Below are 11,206 nucleotides of genomic sequence, written 5' to 3' on the forward strand. Positions count from 1 at the left end.
AGGCTTAAATAAAAAAATGGGAACTTTATCATTGTAATTAATACACATTACTGACTATACAAATACTGGGATTCTGATTTCTCCTAAAATTAGGTATGTGAATCCAAGACACCAACTTTGCACACAAACATATACATCAAATGTCTGGAATGACTGGCACTGCTTAAGGACAACAGCCAAGCTAATACAAGATGGCACAGCGCTATCAAAGTCAAAGCTGTATAACATCAGCAAACATTCTGTTTGCTAAGATTTAAGACATCTGACAATTTAAGCATTATTTTTTAATATTTTTTTATTTTTCTTTTTCCTTTTTAATCACCATTTTTCAGTTGGTGAATATTTGATTCTGTAATCAAATAATCACCAACTGAAAAACAAGCACATTCAAATCAATTGTCAATAGGGAACAAGAAAAAATAATCTCATCCTTCTTTTGTTTGAGCAGGAACATCCCAGATTGGTCAAAAAACAGTTTTCTCTAAGTCTTTGAGGTTCACCTCACCACCTGTACTTTGATTTCAAGGAACAGAAAGTTATTACTTCAGCAGAGGTAGATGTACTTGTATAGTCTTAATAAGTTATCTAAATACTGTGTTCATACACAGGTTTTTTCTTTATCCAAATGCCATAGTTTTGCTGAACCTTAAAACATGTCATAAAATTATCTATAAGCATCGAAAGCCAAACAAGTCTAGACTGTACCACCCTAGATATCATAGATAAAACTTCTTAGCACTAGTAGAGACCATCTGCTATGATGAACTTACCTCATTCAAAGCACCTCTGCAATCATCAGTAAAAACATGTAGAGAATAAAGTACAGTTTAGTTGGTAACTGAAAATTATTTATTTAAGAGAACAGTTATATAATATTTTGAGAAAAGATCAAGCAAACTTTAGAAAACAATGTTAACCTAATCTATCACGGATGGCTTTTGCTGTTGTAATAACAAGCAGTTAAACTGAATCCAAACAACAGCTTTCACTTTCTATCTACATTAGATTAGAAACTGAACTAAAAACAATTACTAAAAATGAGCCTACACATGAGAATCTCGTAGTAGCACACAAAAGATGCAAGAGGAGAACAACTGAGATTCTAAGATAAATGTCAGAGTCCCGAAAATTTTAGGACTATCTTGAAACTCAGATACTGACTTTCATGCATCAACTTTCAAGAATGGAGCACCCTAATGTTTAAGAACACAGATGATGTCTGACAGCTTCTAGCAGTGATATAAATAAAGTTACTCTAACGCCTGAACCTGTTATGAGGGGGGAAGGGGAAAAGGGCTAGGAAAAGAAAACAAAGAGCCTCAGAGGACTGGAAGGATTAGAGAGAGTGAAAATGAAAGTGAAAATTAAGCAGACAGGCAAAATTAATCTGAATTGTTCATGAAGTTAACTTGAATAATTACATTGTGTTTGCCTGGACAATTTCATTTGAAGGTGAGGAAAAGGATATATCACTGTTTAGTGTAGAGATGTTATGTGAATATGAGCATTCCTACAAAAACCTAAGGGGTTGCAGCCATCTCTTCCAATCATCACTGCCTAACATGACACAGAGGCTCCAGTGGCTGCACTCACAAATACCAGCTCGGAACCCTTGGTATATGCACCTGTTAAATTCATATAGAGAGCTACACTGCAAATCTGTTGTTTATTATTCTGTCTGAAATTTAATAAAATCTCTTTTCTGATCAAGGGCAGTGAGAAGTACACAACTTATTACTGTAATTTTGATTAAAAAGTTCACAATATATTTTCCTGCTAAATTTAAAATTTCAGCTAAAGAAATGTTTATTGACAGAAGAAAATGTTTGTGGCCTAGCATTTTTACTAAATATATATACCTGATTTTTTTAATCTAAATCTGAAATACTGTGTGCAGGTTCAGGCTCCCAAGCACAAGACAGATCTGAATACACTGGAGCTAGTCCAGAAAAGGGGTTGGAAGGGGCTGGAGCTTATGTTACATACTTGATTAGAAGCAGTAAAGAAGACAACAAGGAGCACAATTAGAACTGCAGGAAATTCTGCCTAAACACAAGACCAAAAAAAAGGAAGATTCAATACTGAAAGAGGTAGGCCAAAAAGGTTGTGGAGTCACCACTCTTGAAGATATTCAAAAACATGATACTAAGCAACCTGCTCTAGTTGACTCTTTAATGGACAATTTGGACAATTTCTAGGGGCCCTTTTGAATCTCAACCAGTCTGTAGTTCTGTATTAGGAAATAAAATATCTGTTCCAACTCTTTGTCCAATAACTACTGAACTTTCAGTCATTTATTTAGCTGAAAATCTCAATGAAAAAGCATACAAAGAAAGAATTACACTTAGTTTCATTACACTGAAGTAAAGAAAAGAAAACATACTGACCTTGATGTTTCATATATTTACATACAGTTTTATACAGAAAGGACACTGTTACATGGATATGAACCAATAAATTATAATGGAGAAGCAAGTCCAAACAATTTCTTAATTCTTTCACTATGTTAAGTTTATAGACTCTACATCTTTTAGGCCACATAAGGTGCCTGCTTTAACACAGTGACATTTCCAGTAAAGTATGAAATGTTAGTAGATACCAAAATTTTGGTACACTTATCTCATGTTTTGTAGCTGAATGAAAAGCTCAAATCAAGTTTTTGGTATCCCACTGAAGTCTAGGAACCTGCTGCAGCTCGTCTCACCTAATAAACTTAATAAATACATAATAAACTTCTCACACTATTTTCCTATATATTAAGTTTTATCTTCTTCTGCCTACAAGGCGAATGATTGCACTGCAGGTAAGGAGGTCTTACTCTGATTCTACCTTGAAGCTCTTCTGTCAAAGAACTAGACCATAACAAACAGAAGAACATAATACCACCATGGGTCCAACACTGGAATAATGACAGTGAATTTATCAAAAAAAGGTAAGGAGAAAAAATTAAAAGCATTTTAAAATTACAGGTTTTTTCAGATTACTGAGAAATAATCTTCAATGAAATCTGGAAATGATTCAACATCAGTGCTCTCAGTCTTCATAATGCAATGTGGCACATGCTGCATGAAACAATGGATAGGTTTGTTAACCTTTAAAGACACATGAACACACTACAGTTTTTGCAGAACCAACAACTGATGGTACTACTGCTGTTCAGAGGTGATTGCTCCTCACTGTCTCCCATCAGCTGTACTGCAACAATTCCAAACTAAACCAGAACGCCAGTGGCTCAGCCACCAAGCCCTGTCACGCCACTCATCCAACACACAAAACCTGACAAGAGGGAAGCTGTAGTGAGAGATCTGCTGGAGGATTTTTTCAGCCTTTCCACGGTGTCTGCTTTTGTTCTTCCCCTGGGTATAGTAATAAATGGTATACTGAAGCACTGCAAGTCACAGCAGCAAGAATGACCAGTCAATTTTGTATGGAGATGGGCAGAAGCTGTAATTAGGAGGTATGTATAGGCTGCAGTCCTTTATCACACATTCATACCTAAGTAAGAGGTAGCATTTTACTCACCAAGAAAACAATGTACATTAAGTGCTATTTGCTGCTTCTATTAAAAACAAACAAACAACAAACAAACAAACAAAAAGCCCAACTACTACTAAAGAAAAATAAAGCCTGTCTAAATATATGTAACTAGGTTAGTGGTAATCTGCATGCTGTCAGACACAGGCTATGTGGGAAAGAAAGATGTCCATTTGCAAATGAGACCCCTTTACTCTGCCTCACAGCAGCAACCTCTGCTGAAGCAGGAAAAAGAAAAGGGAAAAATCTTCACAAGATATACATGAGCTACCCTGTGAGGTTACTGAATATTTAGTTTTTTTCACCAGCCTTTCAAAGAACAAGTATAACATTAAGAGAAGACTATGAGCCATCAATATTTTGCAACTCTAATAGGAATGAAAGAGAATACTGATGCTCATTCATAAAGGTATTCTGAAACAGGCACTGTGGGAAAGCACTCTAAACTCAGGGACAACATCTGCACCTCTCCCACAGCTCTCCCAAGAGTGGTACTAATTAGTTGTACACAACACATGTAGTATACATATGCAGTAATTTGGCTGGAATTTTTTTTACTGGAAGTAGGAGGGGTATTCCAGAACTTAGTCCAAGGTGAGTAATGAGAACAGAAACACTGTATCATTGCAAGAAGAAAATGATAAAATCTACCAAGCTTCAATGATGGTGTTCAACCAAGTCATTGATGTTGCATAATGCACACACACACATGTGTAGCAGCAACTAAATTCTCTAAATTTTGAAATTTAAATTAAAATTATGCAACCACAAACTAATTTCCATAATTCAAACTTAGTTTTGTTTCTTCCAAAGTCAATGGGAAAAATCCATCTGCAACAGACTGAAGTTTGTGCCTCACTATTTCTGTTTTCTGTATTATGGTCAGCAGTGCATGGATTGTGTGAAATTCAAATTTTACAAAAAGATATATATTTCCACTGTGGTACTGTTTTCATTTGAAAACAGATTTTATATATGCTCTATTTAGCTCCTGACTGCACAATACATTACTATCAAGAGTTCAGTATTACATATAAGGAATGAAGTAGCTGACATGAGTTTAAACATAAAATAGGTAGCACAAATTAGCAGTGTGCTTCCCTCTGTCAAGTATCTTGATATCAATAAGCAACTCTCTATAGGTATTCTTTTCATGGGGTTACACAATACTGACTCTCGGTAGACATGGTTACAAATCAAGATGTGGAGCAACCTCACCCTGTCATGCATCAGCATATAAATGTTTCTGACCACCTTAACACATGGGGTTTTTCAAGGATCACAGTTAGCTTTTAGCTCCTTTAGTTTAATTGACACTACTAGCGTAAGAGTGTATGCTTGTTCTTAGCTTTTTATCTGAGTTCATTGCAGGTTTTATTGTCTCTAACTGTATCTCTAACTACTTCACAGACCACAAGAAACAAATGGAAAGAAAAAATACAATACAGTTATCTGCAATGACTATTTATGGCCCTCTTTGGACCTCCGGGCAGATCACAATAAAGTTGCTGTGCAGTGCTTCTCTTACATAATGAGTCATACTCTGCAGTCAAACATCCAGGTACAGTACATGATTGTATCAGGCACAGAGAAGTAAGTGCAGTAATAGATCAGGAAAAAAAAAATCTGCTACTGGACAGATTAGCAAATTTTAGAATGGCAAATATCTTTACTCATGCAACACCTTGATCCTGGTACATGAACTGGATCCCAATCACAGCCACAGCAAAAAAAAAAATTACAAAAAAGCTTCATTCCTTCACACACCTAACTGACCAGGATCAGCATGCACAGACACTGTATGCACAGAAGAAAAGACTCCAAAAGGAACACTGTTAAGAGGGCCTGCATCCCTCATCCAGGTATAAGTAGAGCATCTGCATTTAATTGGATTTCTAATGGTAGGAACACATATGCACAAAAAGCTCCAACTGCCACTACCTAGCAAAAAAGAGCGGCAGGTCCTTGACACCTGAACAGAATCCAAAGAGGCAAGAATCAGAAGAAGGAATGGATTAAATGGATTAAGTGTTTTGCTATTTTTCTACCCATGCTTAGGTTTCTATATAGTATTTCCCAGTAACTATGCTGTAATAACTTTTCATGTTCATGCAGCAATATGAACCCAAAACATTTTTATATTGGTGCTTGCACTGCCTGCACATCAGAGATACTCATACGTGATTGAGTATTGCTGCTCCAGTCCTTCTGGTGGACCTGACACCTCCTAGTTTCCGGTTTAACAGGCAAGAACTTGAAGTACCTTCTGCCATCTGGAGAGTTACCAGAACACAAAACCAAAAATAGAATGGAAAAAACTGGCGGCTGAAATTGTAATACGCTTCTGCCATCCTGATCCAGAAATTAAAACCAGAGAACACACGAACACCCTTCACTTATGAGAATGATGCCTGCTTATGGAATCAGGTCATTTATCCTATAACAAACTTTGTCATGGTGTTTTGGGGGAGGGGGTTGCTATCTGCTAGTCTTATCATCACTTAGAAAATATTTATTAAGTAATGCCCAAATTATATAGATCATATCTTTACAGAAAATAAATACATCAGTTAGATGACAGAAGATTATGTACTCATTCTATCAGCAAGATATTTTCACAGGATTTAAAGCAGAGGAGGTAGATTCAAATGACTGGAAGTTCACTGATGTATGTGCAATGCCTGTGAGAGTTTCTGTTTCTCCTGCACCTCCATTTTGGAGTATTCTAAACACTGGCAATAGCTACACAGCTGCTTCCTTTCGATAAAAGGTTGGAGCATATTTAGCCAATTAAAAGCTATGCAAATGTCTCACACATAACTTCCAGGAATTTGTCTGCAAGATGAATTTTTATAATTACAAAAAGTATTTATCAAATTATTTGGTTAAGTATTTCCTTAATGAAAACAAGCACAAGACTACAGAAGTGTGTAACATTAACAAAAAATGTGAACGCAAGGAAGGTTTAAAAATTATAGTATCATTATTAAGGTTATATAAATCTCTGTGCCTGCTGTCCAAGGTGTACATGTACATCCCTACAATCTCTTCTGAAGTAATCAAAGGGCTATATCATGCACTTTACAATAGTTTAATTAGCACATATCTTTTCATTTCCAATAGTACATTAATTAGGTACCAGACAGGTAAGTATCACTTCCAAAAAGAGACTTAATAATAACTATCTTTCTATACAAACTCCAGTGAAAAAGGTCTTTCATTCAATCCTCTGGAGGAGAACCAAAGTTTAAGGCTCCACCAACTTAATTTTGAAATAGTCTGGACTAAAGGAATAGAAAGTGTTACTCAATTCTCTGGCACCCCTTTGATTTTTCTTTGGAATATTCATAAAATAACAGCAATTTAAATACTTTCAAATCTATTTTTCAATGCAAAACCACATCCCATCGTTGCTACACACCCACGCAAGGAGACAAAAGGGTCCATCCAAGCCTCTCCTAAATTAACTCTAGAGAAAACTAGCCATACACCAGCTCAGACTCTAGACTCCATCCTTCCATGTCTCCCACTCACGCCTCTTCTCCATCCTTAATCTTCCATGGTTAACTTAGCCTAAGCAGACCAGAACAATAAATAAGGAGGAGAGAGGGAGGAAAGAAAGAGATGTTTCACTTCTTAGACACAGTAACTCTTTAAATACATTTGTTTTAACCTGCATGATTTAGTCACATGCTTCTAGAGAATACTTATAAACTTCATGGTTTGCCTACCTGGGCATCCTCTACTCACCCCTCAATCTCCTCTTTTTAAAAACATCAAAAAATGTTAAAGAACCAATTACAAAAAGGTTCAGAACAAAGAGCAGATGCAAATATATTAATGCAAGTAAAGTATAACAAACTAAATGTAGTAAAACATACAAGTGCTGTACAGCCATGCTACTTACTGCTACAGAACAGTTCATTTTAAAGCAACAAAATTGTATTTCATTTTGACAGCACTTTGACTATGAATCATAAAAAAGAAGACTGAAAGATGCAGTCTATCACAATAACTTAAGTGCTCCATTAAGAATAATCATAATTTATATTTAAGGGTAACGAATACATAGACATGAAAAAAAAAAGAAAGTGTTTTAAAAATTATGTAAATCACAAAAAAAATACTGTAACATTGTATTTTCTATACCACAACTAAATATTACTGGAACTACACAAAAAAGGGATAAAAAACCTTAATGCCCTACCACTGTACCACAATTGAAAACTTTTTATTCAGTAATAAAAAAATGCTGTTTCCAGTATACAATATTACTTTAAAAAAAAAAAAAAAAAAAAAAAGAACAGTAACAGAAAAGGTTGCAGCTCAACAGCTGGGCTGCAGCAAACAACTTGGAGGAAAAAGAAAAAGGCAGTAACAACATTTCCAGAAATACAGAATTTGCAGTGAAAGTGGAAAGTGTGAACTTGCATCCTCTATTTCATCATTTTGACTGGTCCTACAGTAGGAAACCTAAATGAAGCACAGTCATATTTCCATGTGTAATACACCAAAACTGACTATAGACTAACTTCCTGTAAGCTTTAACGAAGAGCCTGTCATTGCTTCCTAACACCTATAAACAACCTGTGAAAGAGACTGGTTATCAGCTTATAACATCACCAATTAACTCACTTTTACATTAAAAAGTATACATTGCAGTTATATCAAAAGGTTTTGTGCAGATTTAGCTCATCCTACAAAGGCAGACAAACTAAAGGTACTCAGATGGCAAACTTTTGCAGATTTTCCAAAATAAATGTCCCACAAAGTGTATTTAGCACATAATGATAATATTGCAAAGAAGCAGATGTATGTGAATGCAACTCATATTTGTTGGAGTATCACAGCTACCATCTTTGAGAGGCATATTTGGTGAAAGCATTACTAAAAACCTCATGTGTAGTCAGAAACAAGGTTTAACCATTCTTTTTATAAAATACTTTATTTTCTCAAACAGGTGCTATTACCAATCCTTGTACCCTTCAACAGGTACACAGTACTTGACAGAGTTACAGCTCCATTTCTCTACAGGTTTCCTATCAAGCAGAGGTAAATTCAGTTATTTTTTACAGATGCAGTCAACCAGAACAGATAAGTTTGCTTCGGTAAAACATGCCACAGCAAATGGTGATATACGATCTCCACTTACAGTGATCCTGTTTGCTCACTAGAAGAAAGCTGAGACTGATTACATGCAGAGAACAATTTACATTCATGGGACAGAACACATTACATCCTTTCCAAGTCCTAAAAATGTGCTTCTGCAGCAACAGAAGCCAGTTTACACTATTGGTCTTAGAAACGTTTAAAGAGCTGCTCTATAAACATTGTTTATTTCCATTTCAAAATACTTCAAAAAATTACAAAGCACAGACAGCAGCACATTAAGGAAAAGAGAAATTATAGATATATTAAACAAAAAAAAAAAAAAGGAGAAACCTGGAATTGTGGGTGAAAAAAGCCTAACAGCTGTGATTAGTGAGCAGTGTGTTTATACATCTTTCAATATTATACAAAGCACTGGGTGAATTTCAGACTGCCTCAGATGGCAAAAGACTGTTGAAAGAAACTTGTTGACAATGTTGTTAAAATAGAAAACTAACATTTGATGCCAAAAAACCGAAGCTTATTATAAATGTCAAATATAGGATTATAAAGCAATACACAGAAATTCTGGATTTGAATTTCGGTGCATAATCCAACCATCTGTCGACCAGTTGTGTAGCAAAATCAAGATAACGTGGAAATCTCCGAAAGGACAGCCAAATTCTTTTCCTTCAGCTACTGCATTTCCCTGCTTATGAACATGCCCGCAGTAATCGCACTCTGCCTGCAGATAAACCCAGAGGAGATGACACCCGCCACCCAGCAAAGATTGCGAAGGCAATCTTGCCAGATAGGGCCGATAAGCAGGGCGTTCAGCTCCCGGTGAAGCCGGCTGCAGAGGCTGAAGCAGACTCCGCTGCGCCGGTGCAGCCTCGCCAAGGGCGGCGGTGCGCGGGGTCCGGGGCCGCTCAGTCCCCACCGCCAGGCAGCTGCGAGCGGGGCTGCTGCTGCTGCTGCTCGGGGCGAGCACGGCGCTGCACCGGGCAACCCAAAACTTAAACTCGCTGGAGCGGGAGCGGGGTCGTTCCTGACTCCTCTCCGACTGCCGGGACGCTGCCTCGGCTCAGCCCGGAATCGGGCAGTGCTGCGGGTCCAGCAGCTCCCCAGAACACCATCCTCGCCCAGCAGAGACCTCTCAGGAGAGGCTCCCGCCGGGAAGAATAAAAATTCCGAGGGGTGCTCTGAGGTGGGAATTCCCCGAGTAGAGCCGCCTCGCAGTCGTGGGGAGCACGGGCGGTCCCGAGGCGCACGGCACCCAGGACGCGGGGCTCCAGCCCGCTCCGGGCCGCCGGGCAGCGCAGCGATGTCCAGACGCCCGCCCCGGGGCACGGCCGGGAGCTGCCCCGTGCCCTGCCTGGACACCAGTTGCTCGACCCGCGATGGAGAAGCGGTAAAAGGAGCCTGGGGGCGGCAGCAGAGCTCCGGGAGAAGCCGGACCCCGGCCTGCGGGCGGTGGGGCGCTTGCCCCATACGGGGCAGACGGGAGGTCCGACCGCGCAGCCCTTCGTTCTCACCTCCTTAAGTTCCTTGGCGACATCTTTCAGGTCCCCCAGGACTAATTCCAAATCCTCCACGATGATCTTGATCTGCTCCTTCACCTTGGCTTTGGAGGCTGCCGGCGGCCCCTCGGACGGCGAGGAGGAGGAGGATGCGGTCCCCTTGGACTGGGCGGACATCCTTCGGGGCAGCCCGGCGCGGCCAGAGGGGCACGCAGGTCAGGCGAGCGCGGCGGCCGCCGGCCGCCCGGCCCTTTCCCTCCAGCTCCTGGAGCTGCCGCAGCCGCTGCCGCCACCGCCGCCTGCCCGCCCGCGCATCCCGCGCCGGGGGCGCCGAGCCGCGCCGCGCTCCGCCGGGCGGCCGCGCTGTGCAGCTGCCATCGGCTCCCGGAGCGGCGCGGGGACCCGGCTGCAGCCCGCCGTGCGCCGCGCCTGCGCCTCGCCCCGCCCGCGCCGCCGCCCGCGCCCGGCCCGGCCCGGCCCGGCCCGGCCCCGGCTCCGGACGGCAGCGGAGAGCTGGGGAGGAGCGCCCACCGCCCGCGCTGCTGGGGGGTGGCGGAGGCCGGGCGGCTTTCTCGGAAGAGATGCTTTCCCCCCTCCTCGGCGCCTGAAGGCCCATGGGGCCAGAACACTGTTCTGTATCTCCCAGAGGGTGCGCGGCGCTGTCTCTCCCCGGAGCCCCGCGCCGTTGTCCGCGGGGGCGGGATGGGTCGCACCAGATCTGACGAGGAAAAGGTCAAAACCCGCCAAAACAGCCCCCAAAAAGTAAGCACTTTTTGTCCCTGGCTCATTGAAAAAGACGACAACAGTGCCTGTTTCTGCTGATAAAAGTCATTATTGGAGTGGTGGCACACCCCTTTACTGTAAAGTGACCGATATGGCACGTCGGGAGTGTACATGGCTCGTTTTGGACTAAGGAATGAAGCAATGGAAGGAGAGTGTTGTGTAAATGTCACCAAATTGGTAAAAGGCACTTATGTGTCCCTGCTCACCTATATAAACTGCGCTGCAAAAACACAATGATCAGTAGACCCTCTTCTATTTGGGAAGTAAAGGTTGTGTATCAC

General features: G+C 40.8%; 1 protein-coding gene across 1 annotated transcript in view; it reads right to left on the reverse strand.

Annotated features, from left to right (window-relative positions):
• Positions 1-10,474, reverse strand: part of PRR16 (proline rich 16) — a 142,848-nt gene extending 132,374 nt beyond the window's left edge. The window contains exon 1 of the mRNA XM_054003949.1: positions 10,158-10,474. Coding sequence (XP_053859924.1) covers positions 10,158-10,319 — 162 coding nt within the window. The 5' untranslated portion in view covers positions 10,320-10,474. The remainder of the gene's footprint in view (positions 1-10,157) is intronic.
• Positions 10,475-11,206: the final 732 nt, after the last annotated feature.

Source organism: Vidua macroura, chromosome Z, assembly GCF_024509145.1.
Source record: "Vidua macroura isolate BioBank_ID:100142 chromosome Z, ASM2450914v1, whole genome shotgun sequence".
NCBI lineage: Eukaryota > Metazoa > Chordata > Aves > Passeriformes > Viduidae > Vidua > Vidua macroura.